The sequence below is a fragment of the Aethalodelphis obliquidens genome, unplaced genomic scaffold (assembly GCF_003676395.1).
Source record: "Aethalodelphis obliquidens isolate GAN/ISIS:26980383/991018 unplaced genomic scaffold, ASM367639v1 scaffold20, whole genome shotgun sequence".
NCBI lineage: Eukaryota > Metazoa > Chordata > Mammalia > Artiodactyla > Delphinidae > Aethalodelphis > Aethalodelphis obliquidens.
Window position 1 is genome coordinate 9,992,223 of NW_020837964.1, and position 23,578 is coordinate 10,015,800.

Consider the following 23,578-nt stretch of genomic DNA (forward strand, 5'->3'; position numbering starts at 1 on the left):
GTCCCTGCAAAATTCCTGTGTTGAAGCCCTAACCCCGCAATGTTCCAAAGGAAACACTTCCTCCATTTTGTTGTGGTTCCACATGCCTCCTTAAACAAGCATCATAATATACTCCTGACGCGCTCACACAGGCTCAGGAGCCAATCTGGGCCACTTAACAACTGTCAGGGGTGGCAGGGGAGAGGATGTGTAGGAACAAAGCCAGGAACGGGGTACATTAAGACAATAACAGTAGTTCTGTTTAGGGTGGCACAATTATGGGTGATCTTTAGTTCTTTTTTCTGTTTTCTAAATTTATATTGTGGTCATATGATATTTATATCATTTAATCTTTTACTTGTGAGAAAAAATGCTGGGGAAAGAGGCAAAACAAACACATAAGCACAGTAGACACACAAACACACACATATATACACACACCTATTCACACATACACGCAAAGACACACATATTCACAAGCACACGTACAAACACACATACTCACAAACACACATGAGCTCCAGAATAAGAAACCTTGCTTGGATTCCTGGTTCTACCTCCTAGTATAAATTACCTTGCTCAGTCCCTCTTTTTAAAAATCTGTATAATGGGCATAACAGCTGACCTGCCTGTCTCTGTGGGTTTTCTGTGGGTTTACTGTGGGGCTCGATTCCTACAAGGCAAGTAAAATGCTGTGCTGATGGGGGGTGGGTGCAGCGCACCTCTACACTTCCCACCACAGCCTTGGATACAGTGACTTGGATGGTAAACATGATTGTTTGGAACGTGTTCACTTGCCAAGAATAAGAGTGCAAGGAAAATAGCCCAACTAGCTCATAATTTGTAGCCACTGTGGCCGGCAGAGAGGGAGGAGGTGAGACTCGAGTACTGGCCTGGGAGTCGAGGGAATTTGTGCTGCCCTTTATGTCCCATGTCGTGGAGAAGGATCAGCTCTCCTCACCTGAGTAAAACCCACCCCAGAGGGCTGAGGTGAGCATCTGACAGCTGAGGCTGTCAGCTGACGCACCACGGCCCCATCCTCACCCAAGTGCTGTTTGACAATGCGTGTGAGTGTGCCAGGGAGCGATGAAAGTGACATGCGTTGGGGAAGAGACAGGGAAAGGAAGAAACAAACGAAAATTGTATTAAGTGCCCACTCTGAGACATTTGTACACAGCACACGGTTTATAGCTGACACGTGGTTGCCCCAGACTTTAACATGGAAGGAAGAGCAAGGGTCATCAGCCCCATTTTACAGAGGCAGAAAACTAAGGCTTGTGATTCAGAGTCACCTGTCTGCACTCACAGAAGTTAGGGACAGAGGCACCGGGGTTTCGAACACCAGTCTTCCCTCCTGACCCAGGATGCCTCCGATCAGGGTGACGGGGCAAGCAGGGTGTAGGGCCTGGGACAGTCATCCCTGTTCCCAGAGGGGCTGAGACTTGGTTACGAGCTCAGCTTTAGGAGAGAGCCAGCCGGAGACTCAAGGTTCGACCCCACCACTTCTTGGCTATGTGAGCTCGTCCACAAAGCCACTTAGCCCTCTCTCCAAGCCTCAGTCTCCCCATCTGTAAAATGGGGAAATAATGGCTCCTGACAGGATGGCTATGAATCTAGAGGAGCCAGTGCCCGTGAAGTGCTCAGGACAGCGCCTGGCTCAGTGTAAACAGCAACCTTCAGCTGCCACTACTACTTTGTCACTTGTCCAGTACCCACAGCTGCTCATTTAGAGTTTATTAAATGACTAACCAGAGCACGGCACTTTCCTGGCAGCGCCTCCCCAAACCAGCTGACAGTTTTTAGAAATCTGAGATGAAATGGGCGGAGGCTCAGAGGATCCAAACAGCCACGTATTTATCGTATTTATCGTTTGTGCTGCTCTGAGCTTCTGTTCCATGAAGCAGCTCCTACTGATGCCTTCAGGAAGGAAGGAAAGCATAAGACCCCAGTTAGCCTGCCTGCCTGCATCACACAGCAGCAAATCAGGGAGGAAATGGGTCCTGGGGGCATTCACCTGCCAGAGGATAGAAAGACAGGGCCCACCCCTCCCACCCCTCAGGGTGATGACAGAGGCTGACTTTTACCATGCGCCCGGCCGTGCCCGCCCCCCACATTGCCCCTGACATTTTCACAACGACCCCATAGAGGAGGCACTGCTGTTATCCCATCTCACAGATGGAGAAAGAAGAGAAGAAGCAAAGTGACTTTCCCAAGGACTCACAGCTATAATTGGAGGGCTTGAACGATTCCGGAGCCTGCCCTTTGAAGCCTTATGGGAAATCTTGTCTCTGCATCCCCTTATAGCTCACAAAATATTTCCCTTTTGATCTTATCTGACTCGCCATTTGTTATGGACTGAATCGTGTCCTGTCCTCTCCCACCCCCTGCGAATTCATATATTGAAGTCCTAACCCCCAGAACCACAGAATGTGACCTTGTTTGGAAATAGGGTCACTGAAGTTAGTTGAGTTCACACTGGAGCAGGGTGGGCCTTCATCCAATATGACTGATGTTCTTAGAGAAAGGGGAAATTTGGAGACCGACAGACAGACAGACACACACACACACACAGACACACACACAACACCATGTGAAAACGGAGGCAGAGAGAGACAGTGATGCTTCTGTGAGCCAAGGATTGCTGAAGACGGCCAGCAAACCCCTGGAAGCTGGGGGAGAGGCCTGGAACAGATTCTCCCTAACAACCATCGGAAGAAAGGAACCCTGTCGCCACCTTGATTTCTGACTTCTGGCCGCCGGAGCTGGGAGACAATAAAAGCCATTCAGTTTGGGTTACTTTGTTATGTCAGCCCTAGGAACAAATATACAACTGTTCTGGGAAATAGGGTCAGTTGTTCCTATTTTATAGGCGAGGAAAAGGAGACGCAGAGAAATGAAGTGTTATAGGCCAAAGAGCCAAGAAGTGGGAGGGTTAAGAAACCCAGTACGTTTGCTTCCTGTTCCAAAGCTTATCCCACCTGATTGGAGCTGCTCTAGCCTATTATCTTACACCACATATTGGCAGAGAGCTTTACAGTTTGCAAGGGTTCAACTCATATCAGCTCAAGTGATGGCATAATAAATATAAAATCCTTTGCAATAACAGGGAACGTGGTAGTAGCTCCATTTTCAGTGGATGAAAGGGGTGCTCAGGAAGTAGGATGGATTCTGGAAGGTGAACGTGAAGGCAACATCCACAGTGTGTTTCCCTGCCGGGATATGACCTTTATTCATGTGTTCTCTGATTTAAATTATGTTCTCCTATTCAAATGATCTTGGCCTGCAGAAGAGTTATTTATCCCTCTTCTCTGGCCTAGCGAATAGGCCAGAATCCGTGATGAACACATCAGGACAGATACCTCGGAAAATATTTGAAAACAGTCCTCCTGATGCCACCGTGCAAATAAGACATATCAAGTGATTCCTCCAATACCTAGGAAGGCAAACAGAAGCAAACAGACATGTCCATTTCCAGCCTTTGGAAGCAGCAGAATCTCATCTGGGTCATGGGAAAACACAGCCAAGAGCAGTCTGCACTGACCCTGTCCCTGGCTCACAAGGAAACCCAGATTTGTGATGTGTTTTCAGCCAAATGACAGGTGTAAAAGCAAGAGTGATCGTTTTCTTCGTAACAGATGTGTATTCAGAGCTGAGTTCCTAGACCTCTTAACAAGGAGCGGAAGTACCTGTCCTGAGGCCCCGGGAACCTTCTGCCAAGAGCATCCTGTGTTCTCCTTGCTTGGTACCTTGCCTAAGAGTCCCTGACCGCAAAGACCTCAACTCCGTGGCGGACACATTTGCAATGCGCTGTAAGAGCAGCTTGCCAGTTCATACTGTCCGGTCAGCACCTTTTAGTTCCTCCAAACTGATGCAAGGTACAGTTATCTTCTCCATTTTCACAGGTAACTGTCAGTGAACATGTCAGTGAGGGCGGCAAACCCTTGGGACCTGAAAGCAGGGCTTCCTAACCAGGGGTGGGCGTCATGGCAAGACTGGGGATGTTGGGGATGTTATGGCAGAAGAGTCAACACCGTCCCTACGTCTTGGCAGGTGGGCAGGAATTTTGCAGGAGGACAAGGACGAGGGAAGGGCATGAGAGGTGGAAATAAGAGCACAGATAAAGGTGAGGAGGCAACAGACTCAGGTTTCTGAAGAGCCACAATGGTCCAGTGCGGCCGGAGGGATGGGGACAGTTGGCAATGGGCAGGGGCTTCCACCTACCCCACCTTCTCCCAGGGCCGGCCTTCCTGCCTCCCCATCACTCTGTGTTCAGCCTCATGCGTGTTTGTTGAGGCTTGGATGCTCCAACCCCCATCTCTCTCCAGCTTCCAGGCCTTTCCCTGGGATGTGGCACATGCTTGGGTGGGTCACACCCCCATCCAGCTACCCTCCTCCAGGGCTAATTTCCCACTGCTGTGATTGTCTGGTTGCTCCTTGTTGAATGGATGGCATATTAATTTCCAATTGCTGCTCTGGCAAAGTACCACAAACTTAGTAGCTTAACACATCGCAAATGTACTCTTACAGTTCTGCAGGTCAGAAGCTTGAAATGGGCCTATGTGGGTTAAAATCAAGGTGTCCACAGGACTGTTTCCTTCTAGAGGCTTCTGCGTCCTTGTCCTTTCCGGCTTCCAGAGACCACCTGCATTCCTTGGCTTGTGGTCCTGCATCACGTCACCTTCCCTCTGCTTCCTTTGCCACATCTCCTCTGACCCTAGCTCTCCTGACACTCTTGTAAGGACTCTTGTGATTACATCAGCCCCACCCACATAGTCCAGGGTAATCTCCTCATCGTAAAATCCTTAATTTAATCACATTTGCAAGGTTCCTTTTGCTGTATGAGGTAACATATTCGAAGACTTTGGGGATTAGGATGTGGGCATCTTGAGGGCGCTGTTATTCAGCCTGCCGCAGATGAATATGCTGACCCAGAGCTGTGACTCATCGTGCTTGATCTGTTGCGTAGTTAGAGCACACTGAGCCCTGGTGCACGGCAGGGTTGGGGGCGTGACGGAATTGCAGAAAACACGTGAGCAGGGCATGCTGGGAGAATGTGCGTGGAAACTGGGAATGTGTGCGCGAGCCGGGGGTGATTATGTTGAAAGGGGGGCATGCAGCAAAAAAAATAATGAAAGGGACATAAAGCAAACATAGTGGTTACTTCTGCAGCCTCAGTTTCCTTATCTGAAAACTGGGAGGATGGACCAGGCTGAATGTGCAGCTTTATAAGGCCATGCAGCTAGAATATTAGTAAGGACTGAGGCCAGCAATCTGACTTCCCAAGCTGTACCTCTTTCCCATCTCCCATGTCCCCTTATCCCATCCTTAAATAGCCCTTCTCTCTCTCTCCCTCTGTGTGTGTGTGTGTGTGTGTGTAATTTATTGAGATACAATTTGCATACCATACAATCCATTCATTTAAAGTGCACAGCACAATGGTTTTTAGTGTAGTCACAGAGTTATACAACTGTCATTAATTTTAGAACATTTTTATCTCTCTGAACAGAAATGCCCCCAGCCCTAGGCAACCCCTAACCTACTTTCTAAACAGCCCTTCTTTGGACCCAGCACCCCCTGGCTATTTGCCAGCCCTTTTTTCTGCTCAGTGCCAAATAGGAGGCTTATGCTGGCTGTCAGACTGTCCTGCCCATGATTCTCTTCCTGACCCTCTGCCTTCAGACTTCTGCCCTCATCATTCTACTGAAAGGCTTTCTGAAAGGTCAACAATGACCCCGGGGCCAAATTCAAAGGCTTTTCTGCTCCGTACTTCCTGACTTGTCAGCAGTCCCTGACTTTAAGACCTGTCATGGTGGTCCCTTTACCACTGCCCTGCCCAGGATGCCTCACCTTCTCCCTCCCGTGTGAATGGTGGGGGATGCTAGGATTCTGTCCTCACCCTCTTCCTTCTACAGTGGAGAAGTTAATGCCCACGGTCTGAATGCCAGCTTTGCCATGCACCAGCTGTGTGAGCTTGGGCAGCTAACTTCATCTAAGTCTACTTTCCTTATTTATATCTCAGGAAGAGTAACAGTACCCACCCCTCGGGGTTATTGTGGGGACTAAATGAGTTAATTCATAGGAAGCGCTTGCTTGGAGAACTACTTGGCACATATAAACAGTCTACGCTAAGTGTTTGCTAATATGATTATGTTGCTCCTTCTTTTGTTCAATTGAGTTTATTCATAGCCATGTTTTTTCAATAACTTCTATGCATCACACTTCCCTGGGGTTCAAATTTCCATTAAATTCAATTATAAGCCGGGGCTTTGGGCAAGTATAGCTTCCCCAAAGCCTCACTTTTGTGACCTGTAAGACGGGGGTAATAGTAGCTGGGTCTTAGGGTTGTTGGAGAGTTTAAATAAGTTAATACATGCAAAACATTTAGAACAATGCCTGCCATGCAGTAAATCCTCTAGAAATGTCAGTAGCAGCAGTAGTTGTAATTATCCAGCCTTCATCTCTCACCTCCATGTGATGGTTGACTTGACCGTGGACATCACTTGCACGTTCTACCATCATCTTAAACCGAAATCAAAATCACATCTGAGCTCATCAATTTTTTCACGGCAGCTTCAATCATTGCTAACTCAAATCACACTGTTGGCACCCCCAGTCCTGGTTTCCCACGTCGAAAGACCATTGGTCATCTTGCATCTCCTTTGTCCTTTCTATCCAATTTTCATCCTTCCCAATGACTCACATTTGCTCATTCCCTCCCATTCACTTCCCCCACTTTTGTCTGGGGCTTGCCTACCCAGGTCTGAAAGTCTTCAATGACCTCTTGCCTGCCCCCCGTCCATCCACCAAACCAAAGTACACATGATACAAAATACATTGCCCACTTCCGGATGATGCTTCTAAGTACTCTCCCTATCCCCAACTCTGCCCCTGAAGGAGCTTCTAAATCTTTAAAAAAGGTCTCCACGAGCCAGTCACCAACTGCCATAATTAAGTGGGACTTTCCATGGTTTCTCCTCGAGTCTTTGCCTCTTAGTTTTGGTTTGGGTATATGTTTCAGATGCTTGGCTTCATCCTTTCTTTTCAGTCTGGTGTTGGAGGTGAAGCCTGTAGCTTCTTTAAAACTGAAAATCACACCTCCACCCATCCTTCTCTCTTGAGTCATCCCACCCTCCCTGTTCAACATTAATCTGCCTTTTATCCAGTCAGCCTCTTGCTCTGTGTCAGATAAGGGTCCCTATCAAGCTCAGCACCACATTATTTTTCCTTAATTTATTCTTTTAGGCAGACCCATCTCTGTATAGGTTTTGTGATGTCATAGAATGAAAGACACATTATAATTAAGCCACAACTATTAACATGAAAGGAAAAATGTGGGGGACACATAATGAGGGATTGGAGCACTTAAATAAGTGACTGCATTTGGTCAGTGAACTTCACTACAGCCAAGGCAAAGAGAAGTGTACAAGGAAGGGCACAATTAACGTAATTTACTAAAGGTAATCATGCCAGATTGCTGGGGAGACAAATTTACCTTCAAGCAGAAGGATGACATCATCTCATAGACCAGCTCTAGGAGAATTTCTGCAGGGATGGGAACATTCTTCCATCTCTGCATGGCCCAATATGGCAGCCACTAGCCACATGCAGCTACTGACCACTTGAAATGTGGCTAGTATACCCAAGGAACTGAATTTTTGATTTGACTTAATCTTAATTAAATTTGAATAGCCACATGTGGCTAATGGTACCATAATTGGAGAGTGTAACCACAGACTTCTATGTAAATTATGTTGTAAAATATCTTTAATAGAATATTTCAAAATTGCCAGGATCTCTCTGCAGCCCTGTGTCGATTTGCTAGGGCTGCCATAATGAAATACCACAGACTGGAAGGCTTAAATAACAGAAATTTATTTTCTCACAATCCTGTAGGCTAGACATCCAAGATCAAGGTGTCAGTGAGGTTGGTGTCATTCTGGGGCTGTCTCCTGGGCTTGCAGATGGCCCTCTTTTCACTGTGTCCTCACATGGTCTTTATGCAAACATCCCTGGTGCCTCTTTTTGTCCTAATCTCTCTTCTTATAAGGACACCAATCAGATTGGATAAGGGCTGCCCAAAGGCCTCATTTTAACTTAATTATTTCTTTCAAGGCCCTATCTCTAAATATAGTCAGATTCTGTGGTATTGGGGGTTAGGGCTTCAACATATGAGTTTGAGGGGGGACACAATTCAGCTCATAACAGAGCCCTCTGTGCACTATTAAACAGCAGACAGGTAAAGGCACTTTTGATCAGAGGCCACAACTGGATAGTTCAGGTGTGTATCTTTCTAGCGACATACTTGGGACTAGGATGGGCTTCTGGGAATTGGGAAATCAAAGGGTGTCATATTCCTTAGGCCACAGTCTCTAATAGCAATCCCCTCACCCAGAATGTCAACTCACACTCCTCTGCCTGGCAGTGAAGGCCCCCAAGATTTGACTCTATTGACTGAACCAGCCTTTTCTCCTCTCTTCCTTTGTTCCTGTTCCTCTGCTTTTTTTCCAGACCTCTCTACCCCATGTACCTTATACTCACTCCTGCTTCTCTGATTTTGTTCACACTGTCCCTCCTGATAATACCTTGTTTTTTTAACTGCAACATCATCCTAAGAATTTATATCCTGCTAATCTCAACCAAGACCCACCTCATTCTTAAAACCATCCCTGAACATTCAGTCTTCCTTAACATCATTCTCTCTTGTTTTCAAATCCAGTCACACTTGAAACAAACACCCCATGATTGAAAAACGAAGTTCTTCTCTAATTGTTTCTAGGTCTTAGTGTTGTCTCTGAAACAAAGTCGTAAACGCAAGGATCAGGGAACAAGTGACCTATCCCTTCTGTAGACTTGACATCCTAACATAGTACAGGCACATAGCAGGTGCGCAGTAATGTGTCTGCTGCTTGGTTGACAGATGTAAGTATTTTTTGTCCCTTTCCCACCTCTGAACTGTTTTTCCAACTTTATGTACAATTGCACATTTAGTATCTGGAGCAAACCAGTTGCACGTTTAGTATCTGGAGGCTGCAGCATATCACTCACTCTTTGTATTACATTTACAAGAAAGTCAAAGATAGATGGCTAAAAAGAAACTCTAATCATCTCTGATATTATTAAATCTTCTAGTCTGAATTCTCAGAGAGCCCAAGAGAAATTTCTTTTAATCCCTATGGTCTTTCTATTCCATAGATGAAGTTATAGAGCTGGCCTGAGAAGCAATTTTGTGAAATCATTTACCAAAGGGGAGGGGGGGAAATCATTATAGTCCTCCTTTGGAGGTTTGCAAGTAATAAGCATGCTCTATTCTCTTCAAGCCCAGAGGAGCTGCGTGGGCTTGATAAACGGCTAAGCTTGGCCCACCGGCAGCTCTAAAAAGATGTCTGTAAACATTACAGAAGAGAACCATCAGAAAGTTGGTGGGTGTTACTGATGAGTGGCTGTGGGTGCTTTTGTTGGCCAACATGGCAGCAGCCTTCTCTCTCTCCTCTGTGAATGACTAGTGACCTATACTTCCTTTGTTTTCCTGGTAACTGTCTTAACCGATATGGCTTCTTTTAAAGCAGTGGTTTTCAACTAGGGAAGATTCTGCCTCTGTCCCCATCCCACCTGGGGGACATTTGACAATGTCTGGAAACATTTTATGTTGTCACAGCTGGCAGTGGGAGGTGCTGCAGGCATCTTCTGGGTAGAGACCAGAGATGCTGCTAAACATCTATCTTTCCTTGTCCCTTTGCTTTTGAGGGTCTCTCTGCCTTGCATACTCTTCTTCCAGTTTTTTCCTATTTCATGTCCCAGTTCAAACAACACCTAGCCTTCCTTATCGAAAGCCACTCTACAGCATGCATTCTCAGTGGGAGCAAGGCCACCCCCAAAGGGGTAAAAATGGATTCTCGGAGGATTTTTTAAAATCTTACTCTTTTAATGTATGTAAAGCACAAATACATATCCAGGACATAAACAGATGGATGATAGGTAGGTAGGTAGATGGCTGGTGTATCTACGGTACTAAAATTTCATAGAGGTGGTTGATTAAGAAAAAAAAAGTCTAAAAAAGCTCCTTAGGGAGCAATAATGAAATAAAGGTTGAAGAATATTGCTCTGTGGAAACTGTCTCCCCCCTCCACTTACTCGCCAACATATACCCTAATTTGCCTCCTTCCAGAACTTAATGCAATTGGAGAATACCCTACTTATTTTTAGTTCACTTGAGTATTTTCTGCCCCTCCCCACCCCTCTGAAAGTGAGCTCCTTGAAACTCAGGGATCTTGGCCATCTATTTGCCACTGTACCCCCAACACCTGCACATTGTTGGACATGTAATAGATATTCAATCCATATTTGGTGATTCAATTGCATTATAACCAAGGAATGATTTCCAGTACTAAACCAAGGACCCACTGGGCCAACCAGACCCCTCTTCGATTTCAACCCTCACTTAAATGCTACCAGATTCATTGGGTCCCTTTTGGGCAGTGAGCTTAAGTCCCCTTCTTTCCTCCATGGTCAAGTTAATCTCTTAGCCCTGGTCTCAAGTAGCTCACATTTTCTCTCCTCCCTGACCTCTGAGACACAGCCACTGCAGTTCGGCCCTTGTCTATTCCACTGACATACCATAGTGAATACCGTATGGATGTTTGACCCACTGAATTAAAACATTTGATCCATTAAATTAAAACATTTGACCCAAGTATAACGATAGGTTAACCATCTTAGAACTTACACAACAGAAGGAGCGTATGATAATCTGGTTTGATTTGGCAACACATTGAATTACAGTGAGCGTGTGCTGCAGAAAAAAGACCGGAAGGAAGCAAACCAAAATATTAACAATGTTATCTATCTCTGGAATGTGGACTTGCAGTTTATTTTCTCCTTATGTTTTTGGCTGATTTAGGAATTTCCTATAATAAGCATGTATTTCTTTTACCATGAGAAACAAGGGGTTTTGGTGGTCGGGTTTTTAAAGTATCATTCATGATATTGAGTATCAGAGAGGCATATATAGGCCTGATCCATGGATCCAGGACCAGGCCCCTCTGATTACATGGTGACTCCCACAAAGCCTTTTTGCGGGGGGGGGATTTCTGTGCTTAGGAAAGCCATTAGATTTTGCCCAACCTAGTCCATTAAGCAAATAACACCAGCTTTCTTGCCAGGATGACAGCTACTATCTGTTCCATGGAATGTTATTTTTGTTAAGTTTTTCAAAGGTGTCCGTGATGCCCCAGAGTACAAAAATGTACTTGTACTGTAAGACACTCACCCATGCAAAATGCAAAAACCAGCCAAACGAGCAAAAAACACACTCCCACATCTTTCTCAGGGGCTTCATGGCTCCCTGAAGCCAAGGTCATGACATCCTGACCTACAAGATTTCTTAGTGGAATGCCTCTTGAAACCTAGACCACATTTCTTCATTTTCTCCTCACGGGCAGCTACCGTGACTGGCTTCCCAAATGTCCAAAACTTCCCTTGTCCTGAAGAATTTTCTAGATGCTGCCTCTTCCTAGCACATCTCCCCTGAACCAGTATGGTCAGTTCACAATTCAGTATCCTTAAAGGTGACACAAGGGGCTCTTAATTTTTTTGTGTGATCAAGGAATGCTTTCAAATACTAGAACTTTTTGCAGATCAGTTAATAAAAAGACTCAGTCAAACACTAGATCCAACAATTCATTCATAATTACAGTGCCCAGGGTGGCAGCTAACAAGGTCTGGAAGGGGCTCCAAGCATCGGGGCTTGGCACACAAATCATTTCAGCTCTGAACCATTGTCCGCCCTGGCCTTGATCTCACACACTCACATGGTGAGGATATAACTGACGCTGCACAATGTACACGCTCTCTTGTAACCAAGGTGAATCGTACACACCCATCAAGATTTGGTGACCTACCCGGGAAGGGTTCATGGCATGAATGGCATGTTGACACACGTGGTTTGAGAACCACTACGAAACGTAAAATATTTCTTACATCCAAAGCACTCTATACTACAGGACAATGACTTTTAGGACCCTCATTTAAAGCAAACAAACCTGGAGAAAAATCACTTAATAAAAGAGCGGATCTGGCTGCCCAAAGCTGACTAAAAAGACAGAGATTATTTGCTGGGGAAACATCATCCTTACCTCCTCCAGGGCCCACAGGGAGTCCACCACGGGCTTGACTTTTTTCTGGTTGTAGAGCCCAATGAGTTTGTCCACCACTCCTCGAATGAGGCCAGCACGGCCCTGTTTGAAGAGCAGGTTTAGAAGGGAAAACCCAGCAATGACTTTGTTCTCTTCGTATAGCTTGATGGGGTTCACCTTCTCAACCTGCCACCACTGGAAAGAGAGAAGGTGTGCGTTACAAGGAATCAAAGCCAGGCCATGTTTGTAGCATTGCAGGGAGACAAGGGGGCTGCACTTGGGTGGATTCCAGATGCCCAGGCGGTAGCTCTTGCTGGTGTGTTTCTGTCAGCACCTCTTTGGCTGAGCACTGCTACAGGTGCAGAGTGATGCTTCCCAGAAGAGCCCAGGATGTAGGTGGGACACAGCCCTTTACAAAAACAACTGCGAGACCACATGTGATCAGAATGTTAAGTCACACGGTTGGGACCATCAGATCTGGAGTTGGATCCTGACTCTACAATTTGCTCCCTGTTATTCTCTGTGCTTCATTTTTCTCAGCGACACACACTGGCAGGATGCTGCCTCCGAGGTTTCCTGGGAGAGTTTAGCGTAAAGCGCTTGGCTGACTGGATGGCGGTGGTGGTGATGGGGCTGGTGAAGGGAGCGGGAGGGGTGGGGGGACGTGGGGGGAGTGATGCCTCTGCCTGCACGAGCAGCTTTCCTTGGGGGAACAGCAGCAAGGCTGGAGAGGTGAGGCAGAATGCGTCAGATAAGGAAGAGGAAGGGAGCGTAATATAGCAAGAAGGAACAGCGTATCGGAGCGATGAAGCCACAGTGTTGGAACTAAATTGATGGTTCTCAACTGGGGACGGTTTTACCCCCCAGGGACATTTGGTAAATGTTTGGAGATGTTTTTTGTTATAACTCAAGGGGGGAATCAGCTGGCATCTAGTGGGAAGAAGCCAGGGATGTTGCTAACTCTCCTACAATACATAGGACAGGTCCTCAAAACAGAATTATCCAGCCCCAGATGTCACTAGCGCTGAAGTCCTACGTGGGATACCCACACCTGGCACATATGGCTCCCTTATTTCCTGTCTTTCATCTCCCACTCCAGACATGAAAATAAGTAGGTAATCCATTAAAAACTACAGAAATGGTGATCCAGCTGCTTTGTTCTGATTTAATTGTGTTTCTTCTGGTGCTGGTTAGAATTTAGAAATTCAAAGGTCCAGCTTCTAGAGGGTGCTAAGAGATCAAAATGTTTAATATAGAAGGCAAAGAGAAGTGTGAGGGACACTTAGGAACATCTATAATAGTTATGTTATCGGTGTGTTTCTTTTACATCCTGCCTCCTTCCAGGATTGAGGAAACTCTAAAAAGTAAAATATCTTGTTTTTTTTAAGTGGGGAAATCAGATTGTTGGAAAATAAGTGTAAGAAAGACAGGTTGTAAACAGGGACAAGGTTCATGCACAACATTTTTTACCAAAATATGCTCCCCAAGGGCCTGGGGTCCAGCTCTAGGAGAGATATGTATTTGGCCGTGGGCTGCTTGCCACAAAAGCAAAGGTAGAGAAATGATTAGCAACTTGATTCACAGTGTATGTGCAGCGCTTCCACAAAGCGTTTGTGAAATGAATGCTTGCCGAAGCTACAGTTGCTGCCCAGTTGTGTTTGTGTTCTAGAGCTGAATGCCTGGTTTTGAATCCCAGTTCTGTCACTCGCAAGCTGTGCAACTTTAAGCAAATCACTTAACCTCTCTGTGTTCAGTTTCCCTACTGTACCTCATGGGGTCGTCATGGGGAATAAATGTGTTGATACATACAAAGTACTTAGCTCAGTGTCTGGTGCGTAGTACGTGCTCTATAAATATGAAATATTTTTATCACCTTAAGTTGGAGAGATATCTTGGATCGAGCGAGTAAGAGCTCTGGATTTGGAGTCAGACTGCTCTCGAAATGTTGACTTCATTTGCTATTATCGTCATCGTTAGGATCTAAAAGCAAATGGCATGTGAACACAAGCTCCCCGTAAGAGTTTTAAGGGGGAACACCATTAAGATAGCTGAGGGAGAAATTCCTGTATGCTTCCAAATATGCCTTTAATTTCTAAGCCTTTCTCCAATGTATAGAAGAAAATGCCTTCTAGAACCTTCCAGAACAAAGTCATCACCCCACTCCTCAGCATGCCCTACCTTCAGTTTGCTTCTAACTGAACAACTGACACGAACCCGGCCTCTGAAAGGGAACAGTCTTTATTCCTGACCCCCAGCTATACAGCCTTCTGGTAATCAGCACCCTTGCTTTAAGCAGGAGAATGTTACTCTCCATCGTGGCTGTTTTCACGAGCGCCTTCCCTGAACGTGGGCACACGACAATTATTTCATTAACGCTGTGTGTTGTGATTGTGCACGTAGGGGAGAAAGGGAAAACACTTCTTACAATTGTATGTAATTTGGGACCAATTTGGTTCCCTACAGCAGGCCGTCAGCATCATGTTAATTGCAGCCACAGCAACAAAACAGCTGCGAGTGACACAAAGCCTGTCGTCAGGGGACGCGCTCCAGACAGCATCATCCTTCACTAGACTCCATTCTTGCTCCCCTGTTCATCCCGAAGTTGCGATAACCTTGACCTGAACTTTAAAGCTCAAGTGCAAACCGAGGCCCTTTAATTCTAGTCTCACAGGGCCGGGGGTACTAATCATTCCAGAATCAGGGAGTGTTTGGAGAGGAAGCCTTTGGCAGCCAGTGCTGGCACTTTGGGGGCATATGAATATCCCACAGTGCCACAAAGAGTCAATTCTAAACCCCTTTCCCTGGCTTTGTCTGACCACCCTATTCACCATGCTTCCACCCCATTCTTCTGTCTTCTACTTCAGCACCCTGCTTTCATCCCTTTCAGAGATTTTATGACTATTTACCATCATCTTATTAATATGTGTTACTTACTTCATCATCTCCTTCATTAGAACGCAAGAGTCCCGAGGGCCTCAAATGCATCTGTCTCATTTGCTGTGGTACCCTGGTGCCTGGCACAGCACCACAAGTAGTAGGTGCTCAGAAGATGCTTGCAAAGCGAGTGAATCCATCAGTGCCTCACTGGCTGCTGAGGAGGCTAAGAGGAGGGAGGACAAAGGCAAGCTCTGATGGGACATGGTGGCCCCTGTGGTGGGGACAGGCGTAAACATGGAAGTTCAAGCCCAGATTAGTTTAATTCTAGTAAGTGTGGCTCCAGGTGGGAATGTAGACCTGAGGAGGTTCGTGGTGGGGTGAGTGCCCAGGGATGCAGCTTCACAACTGCAGACACAATAACCACTGTGTTCAGAGCATGAGCACGTAAGCTAGTGGTTCACACACTTGCCTGTGTCAAAAAATCAGCCCAGGAGCTTGCGAAAAGTGTCGAGTTCTATTGTCTCTCCAAGCCAGTAGGATGGGGCTACAGAGAAATCTCAAGTAGCCCTAGAGACCTGGTCAGAAAGTGGCCAGACTGAAAGGCTGGTCTCTCTGTGGACCAAGTAGAGTGCACGAATGCTAAGTTTATTCTTGACCAGTGATTAAAAATACCAACACTTAAACAATCTCTGTTGAAATCAAAATACAGTTTTCTGGAGTTTCTCGGGCACTCTCATTTCTCTGCTTCATTTGGACAAAAGTGGCCCAAGTCACAGTCCTGTCCATGTGTGGTGAGCAGGTTGAGAATGCAGGCTTTCTTGCAAATGAATGATGCAGATGAAGGACAAACAAGATTTAGGCTATTCGGTCTATGTCCTTAGATGGAAGAGCTTACAACATGCCAAGCACCACACCACCAGCGTACTTTGGACGTGCACGGATACTTACTGATTTTGCAAAGCTAAAGAAGCTCTTGGTCTCTCCAGTCACCATGTTGGATGAACCTGCAAGTGGAAGATTCCCAAATCAAGCTAACGAAAATCAGCATCTCTTGCTTTGCGTGGAAGAATGGCAGTTGTCTGGCCCAGAACTGTCAAGAACTTGAAAGGAAATTTAGGTCAGCCTTGGAAAAATAAGGGAATTGGAGGGGGTGGTTGGTGTCGAGTTGACTTAATTTTAACTAAGTATCACTGGATCAGAGAGGAAGTAACATTTCTCAAGGTGACTACTTCATAACGTTGGACAATAGGTCACGTGGCAAAAATGTGATTTAAGCCACCATTCTAATAAAATGATGAGTTGCCGAAATGTCTTGTTGGTGCCATTCTCTGAGACCGAGAAATGAACTCCTTTGTGAGATTACTTCATGGCATGAATTGGATTCCTCGGCAAGTGAGGGGCTTGGGGACCTGACTTTGGCTGGGCATTTAAGTAGTGGAGAGAGACAGGGCTGAATTAGAATTTAGATGGATGGAAAGGTGGGGTCCAGAGGAGCAGATGAGGGTGAAAATAGGTTCACAAGCCAAGGAAATGGTGTGACCCACGTGTAAGCTCCAAAGAGGTCTGGGCAGAAAGGTGAAAACCACTTGAGACCAATGGTGTGGGAAACGGAGCCTTGCTGATGGGAACAAGCAATATTCAGAGTTAAGACAGGAAGTCGAGTTAGGAAAGATTCCCTAACATGCTCTTACAGAAAGGAAAAACCCCTTTCTGCGGTTCTGGGTTGGGTGAGGGTTAAGAGATACTATACCCTGGTGGTGCCTTTTCAGCGACTTTTCTGCCTTCCCCCCACAGATTTGGGAGTAAGTTCCTCTCAGAGAACCGTTAAATGAAAAAACAATGTATGTCTTAAACTTAGTTCTTTGGCCTTGGTAAACTAGTAGCCAGTTAGTCACTGCTTCTCCTTTTATGGGGTGACTTTTACAGGGTGCAAGCTTCACAGCACTAGGTTTTGATTACTTAGTAGTCAAGTAATTGATGTAATAAGATACTCGTGATATGATCAAGTTGTGTACACCAAAATGACGTCATGGAACTGGGGCAAAAATAGAACCAGTAAATGAATAAGGATGGGTAAAATGCTCATCTGTATTTGACTCACGTGTTAGTCATAGCCAATATCCCTACACTGACATTTATAGCTTCTCTTATCAATAGTAATAATTTAAAAACTGCATCCACCGCTAAAGACTTTCAAATACATGGCCACTACTCATAATGCCAGAACACTCCAGCAATGAAAGTTTCTTCCTTCTCTGTCACAGTGATCTGATGATGACAAAATGATGCTTGACTACTTATACCTCTCAGATATCTGTTTTATAAGATTCTCAGCTAATAGTAGGGAAATGAGTATTTTTTTCTGAGTTATGCAGAACTAAGGCTCAATTTTCTACTCTACTTCCGTGGGACAGAGTGCCAAAAATCTCAAGCATTGGAGAGCTCCAAGATCGTTTGGCTTTGGGATGTGACATCTGGCTTCACATACGCTTTTTTCTTTGCAGAGACTAATGTTTAAATTGTTTTACCTGCCTATGACAAAGAGAAGAAGAGGGGGGAGAGGAGTCTCTGGGGTCTCATTCTGCTGGAGAAAACCCGCTCCCAGATGTCTCTCATGAATCCTCCCAAACCCAAGAGCATATAAGTGAATTAGAGGCAGACATGGGCTCTATCCATCCAGGGCTTCTGTCTTGATTGGGACATACAGGAGTAGTTTAGAGGAAGGAGATTCTGCACCTTGCAACTTCATCTCCAATAGTGAAGATCCTCCCTTTTAAAACCACCACATCCTAGCTACTCTTCTCCATCCTCTTATGGGTGTTTTATTGCTTCATTTTTGTAACTTCCTTTGAAGCTATTAGTATTTTCCACATGTGCCACCTTCTGTGGGTCGAGTCCCATCTTGTCACTACCTTGGCTTGGCCTTGCTTTATTTCTTTTAGAATGAGAAATGCTCATGGGATAATAGGGCAGTAGGCACTTTTATAATTGAGAACAGTAGCAATACTATAGAAAATATTAACACCATCCCCATCTCATTACGCCAGCATATCAACACATCTCATTTTTCAGAGCCCCTTGTAAGCACACGTGCGTTGCGGTGCTGCCTGTCGCCGACCATGTCCCCTGCTTCTGTTTAGCGCTCACCATATAAAATGTAGGTTCCCAGTGGTTTGAGAAGGCTGAGACCTTTTCCAGTGTTGTCCCCACAGAGGCAATCCAAAACAATGTCCACTCCTTCAGCAGAGATTCTAAATGGTGAGAAGACAAAGTAAAATAGTGTAACCTGTCAGAGACCAAACTGTCAACCCCTTTTCCTTCCTCTGTCATACTGTTTACTGCCAGAATCAGGAACAGAGAGAGCTCTGGGAGTAGAAATAAATAGGGCAGAAGCCCGGGAGGTGGATGTATCCTCCTGAGCCCAACTGTGAGAATTTCACAAAGCCGCAGACAGCTAAGAACCTGGCTGGTGGTGCCAGCAGAGAACATCACAGTCAGTCTGATCGCCTTGTTCAACTTCTCTGAGCCTCAGCTTTCTCCTTTGTAAAGTGGAGCTAGCGGGACTTCCCTGGTGGTCCAGTAGGTAAGGCTCCGCACTCCCGATGCAGGGGGCCCGGGTTCGATCCCTGGTAAGGGAACTAGATCCCACATGCCTGTGACAACTAAGAAGTCCTCATGCAGCAACTAAGAAGTCTGCATGCCACAACTAAGGATCCCGCATGCTGCAACGAAGATCCAGCATGTGCTGCAACTAAGACCTGGAGCAACCAAAAAATAATAAAAATAAATAAATTAAATAAATATTTTCTAAAAGTTAAAAAAAATAAAATAAAGTGGAGCTAGCATGTTTCTTTGTGCTAAGAATGAAGTGAGGTGGCAGATGTGGTGCTTGGCCCATTGCCAGCCACATAATAGTTGCTCTGTAAGTCAATCAACAACTCATATTTGTGGAAATTGAGGTGCGTGCCAGGCTCTGTCCACGGTGCTGAATAGTGAAAACCAGCAAGCTCCCTGTCTTCATGGGGCTTCCGGTCTACCAAGGATTGGCTTTCTTCCCTCTCCACCTCCCTTCTCAGTGAAGCTATAAAGGCACGTTAATTTAACTTGCAAACTTCTATTGTCCAATCTCCAGGTTCAACCTATAAACATGCTCCTAGAGGAAAAGGGTTAAATAAATCCTACAGTGATGGAGGGCTCCACAGGGAATCCACATTTGTACTCTATTAGGAAGAAGACCCCTTCTTCCATTCATTTATTTATACATTTATTAATTCACTCGCTCATGCACTTAACAAACATCTACTGGGCTTCTTGGGTTAAAAGAGATTATGCAGGAGGGGCAGTAGAACCTGAAGGCTCTGGGGGTTGTAGGCAATATATTCCTGCCTACAGAGTTCCCAGCTCTGGCTGGGCCGTGCTCTGCTCAGACAAGAATGGCCCTTCCTCAGACTTGTGCCTTTGCAGGGTTACCTTGTCTTAGCACATTGCTCACCCGTATACCCTGCATCGGCAGGCGGACTCTCAACCACTGCGCCACCAGGGAAGCCCCTTAGCAGCATCTTTTAATGGAATAATCATGAATATCACAAGCAGAGCAGGTAGCCCATCAGAGGCACAGAGGACATCCTCATTTCTTAGCTCACCCCCGCTCCCCAATTTCTGGGAGTGTCTGCCTTGCCTGCATTTGTGTAGTCTTAATTACATAAAAGCAGAGAGGGTAAGGGCAGAGGGTTAAAGGCAACAGCTCCTATTCTGCTTTCTCCCTCTGTCATAAATCTCTGGAGACTTAAACAGCAAACAGAAATAGCCGCAGCTCAGAGATTCTCTGGGCCAAATTCAGCATCAAGATATTTTGGGATTGCTGATCCGAGACTTTCCTATCTGTCCTTCCTTGGTCCCCAACCCCTCGCTCCTTTATTGAGAATACTGCCTCTTTGCTTCCCGTCCACTCGGATCAGTGGAGAATTTCTGTTGAGTGGTGGTAGTTGCAATAGAGCCATTACTGGGTAAGCAGCCCTTCAACTTTGTCGAGAAATTAATTCCCCTTTACTGTAACTTTCATTTCCAGTTGGGTCCTTGGCACTCCACACAATTCTTCTCGTTCAGACTTCCCTTTCTCTGAGAACTCATCTCTGCCTTAGCTTTAACCATCACCTCCAAGCTCATGACAGAGGGATGAGGTGATGTCAGAGTGCCCAGCACTGTGCCTGGCGCACAGTAGGCTGCTTAGTAAAAGTTTACTATTGACGGTTCCCACGTGCACGTAGTACCACTTCTAGGAATCCTTTCTTGATCGCTTTCTCTCTGTTCTCTCCTGGTGGCTAGACTCTTGTTAATTTCCACTAGGTCTCAGTTTCTTTATATAAGATAAGGAATTTTCATCTTTCAGGATGCACCTACAATGATCTCACTGAAATGCTCAGCAGAGTGGGAGGAGACAGACAAAGCCTGGTGCCCCCCTCGCCTTGCCTGGGACTCGCTCCCTACCTCTCTGTACTGACTAAAAGAGTTCCCACTCTTCAAGCACCTCCTTGGGGCTGTCCACCTTGGCGTGCTCTCTGGTCTTTCTTCCCTCTTTATTTTTATTTTATTTATTTTTTTTTATTTTATTTTTATTTTTTTGCGGTACATGGGCCTCTCACTGTTGTGGCCTCTCCCGTTGCGGAGCACAGGCTCCGGACGTGCAGGCTCCAGACGCACAGGCTCAGCGGCCATGGCTCACGGGCCCAGCCGCTCCGCGGCATGTGGGATCCTCCCAGACGGTGGCACGAACCCGTGTCCCCTGTATTGGCAGGCAGACTCTCAGCCACTGCACCACCAGGGAAGCCCCCCTCTTTATTTTTAAAGCCCTTACAGTCAGATGCACACAATTGAAGGCTTCTAACTCTTCCACTTGGTTTCAAACATCCTCTTCTCTCTCCTCCGGAACAGAGAAGGGGGAAGTGACATAAAGGTTATGTCTGTATTATATATTTTTTTTCCCCTATTCCCTTTATAATGCCTGGCTCTAGGATGCAAACATATTCAAAAGAAGCTTACTGAGTGACTGGTTGATAAAAGAATTTTCATCCCAAGAAATTTTATGTTATTATTTTTTCTAGTTGATTACACACAACACAGTGTGTTGTGTTACACAGTGTGTTACACAGTGTAACAAACAATATCCATGATCAGAAAAGGAAGACAAATCACTCAGCATTCCACTCCTATTGCATCTCAGTGGGTGGATTTTTTTCCCCCTTCATTTTATGCCCTCACGCGCCAAGAATTTATACAAAGCTGTGATCACAGTGTAGCTGGAATTTGGCATTCTGCTTTTTTTCCACTCAATATGCTACCACAGGTATTTTTTTCATTTTCTGACAGAGTCTCCATAATTACCATTTTTTAAGGGGCTGCATAATACTCAAGTGTGTGGGTGTAGTGTAATCTACCAAACCGTTTCCCTTCTGTTGATAGTGGGGGCTGGTTCTGAATTTTCGCTTTTACAGACAATGCTGTAATTCACCCTGTCGTCATGTCCTGAGCACCTAACAATGAAGCAGGAGCAGTGCTTGGGTCTGCAGCAAGCAGGGTGGACCCGTGACTTTTATTTTCTTTCGGATTATATCCTGAGCGTAGGATTCGTGGGACAGAGAGTACAAACGTATTTGCAGCTTCCCAGTCATTTTTAGGCTAATCCCAGAATCTCTACTTAAAAATGTAAGGAAGGAACTGTTGGAGGTCACGTGTGCAGGAAGGTGGTGGGCAGGTGGGTCTCAGATGCTTCTGCTCTTCCGACATCAGAAGAAGTCACTGAATCTGGAGCTAAAGGCAGCAGGTCAAGGACACTGAGGGGATGGGGGATGGTGGAGCTACCTGGGACATGGGGACAGCAGAGGCTCCCTGCTTATGGCCTCTGTCCTTTCTTCAGAAGAGCCGCCACCTCCCGACCCTCCTCTCCACTACCGCACACATCCTCTGACCACAGCCTCCAGCTGCACTAGTCTCCTTTCACATTCTTGAATTGACCAAGTCTTTCCTGACCCTGGGCCTTAGCACATGCCATTCTCCTTGGTCAGAAATGCTCTTCCTTTGGCCAAATTCTCAGCCCTCAGTTCTCAGCCCAAATCTCACTTGCTGATGGACGACATGTCTGATTTCCCCACTTGCCTATGTTTATTTCACTAGCACCTTGCATTTCTCCACCAAAGCACATATCAGAAGTAGCAATCAATGAATTTTTAAAATATCTCTTGTCCCTTCTTCCCAACGAGGCTCCAGGCTCCATGCAGACAGTGATCCTCAAGGTGGTTTCTGCTGGATCTCCTGCCCTAGCAGAGTACCTGCTAGGTACTCAGTATTTATTAAGCAGGTCAGTGCAGGAACAGAGGAAAGGATGCTTGAAGAAATATCTCTTAAGAGGGTGAAAGGAAAGGTGGCTGAAGGGAAAGTGGTAGTTCATTTTCCAGACCACAGCTTGAAAGATGCAAGTTAAAGGAAGGAAGTTTATAAAAGTAGGCAAAGATATATTCTGGAAGTCTTTACAAACTACTGTACATAAAATAGATAAGCAACAAGGATTTACTGTATAGCACAGGGAACTCTATTCAATATCTTGTAATAACTTATAATGGAAAATAATCTGAAATATATATGTATATATATATGTATGTATAACATACATACACCTGAAACTAACACACTATTGTAAATCAACTATACTTAAAAAAAAAATGCCTGCAATCTCTGGACATCTGAGAAACGGGTGGTAAATTTCCAATATCTAGCTTTAAAGCTTTCTTTTCACATCACATGGGAAATACTGGGGCAACCTTAAATGACACGCAAATCTTGACACTCAACATTTTTTTTTAAATTTGAGAATTCAGACTGTCAGAAGACTCTCCTTTCCGAAAAACTTCCCAAGTTTCACCTAATCCGGTCTAAATCTATCACTTCAAACAACCAGATCTCCCATCCTCCAACCCTTCAATTTTTCATCTTAATCAGTGATTTGGAGGAAATTGTTTCTTTGTTATGATGCTGTGCTAGCCGGACAACTTAATTCCTTTGTACCTTCTGATTTTGTGCTGGAGAATGAAAATACAGAACCAGTGGCTCTGGGACATCTCTGAATCCCCCCAGGAGCTGTGAGTGGAGCAGAGCCTGGGAATCAGCAGGGGTGAGACACACACATCACCTGAAAGCATGGCGGCAGCTGGGTGTTCCATCTGATTTCCTGTGTTGACATGCACAGGGCCGTAAGGATCATAGGTGGAACATGGATCATGTTATAAAGCAACGTCTCCCCTGGGGAGACCACAACAGCCAGCAGATGGATGGCCCCTCCCATTCATTCTCTATGACGCACCAGTGACTCTTCCAAACCCAAATCTGATCATGTCACCACCTTGGTCCTTTGGTGGCTCTCAGTCACACCCAGGTTGGAGTCCACACTCCCTGGGGCTGTTACATGAATGAATGAGAAGTAAACTTCTCTGTGTTACGGTAGTGTTATAGGAGCTCTCACAATTTAGCTTTGTAACTTGACTGCTCTGTTCCTCAGGTTTATCGTCTCCAAAATGGGGATAATAATAAGCTTGTTGAGA

General features: G+C 45.5%; 1 protein-coding gene across 1 annotated transcript in view; it reads right to left on the reverse strand.

The window, feature by feature from the left end:
* Nucleotides 1-23,578, reverse strand: part of VAT1L (vesicle amine transport 1 like) — a 144,557-nt gene that overhangs the window by 58,239 nt on the left and 62,740 nt on the right. The window contains exons 5-7 of the mRNA XM_027119197.1: nucleotides 18,135-18,238; nucleotides 15,936-15,991; nucleotides 12,111-12,305 (exon numbers count right to left, since the gene is read on the reverse strand). Of these exons, the coding sequence (XP_026974998.1) occupies nucleotides 12,111-12,305; nucleotides 15,936-15,991; nucleotides 18,135-18,238 (355 nt within the window). The remainder of the gene's footprint in view (nucleotides 1-12,110; nucleotides 12,306-15,935; nucleotides 15,992-18,134; nucleotides 18,239-23,578) is intronic.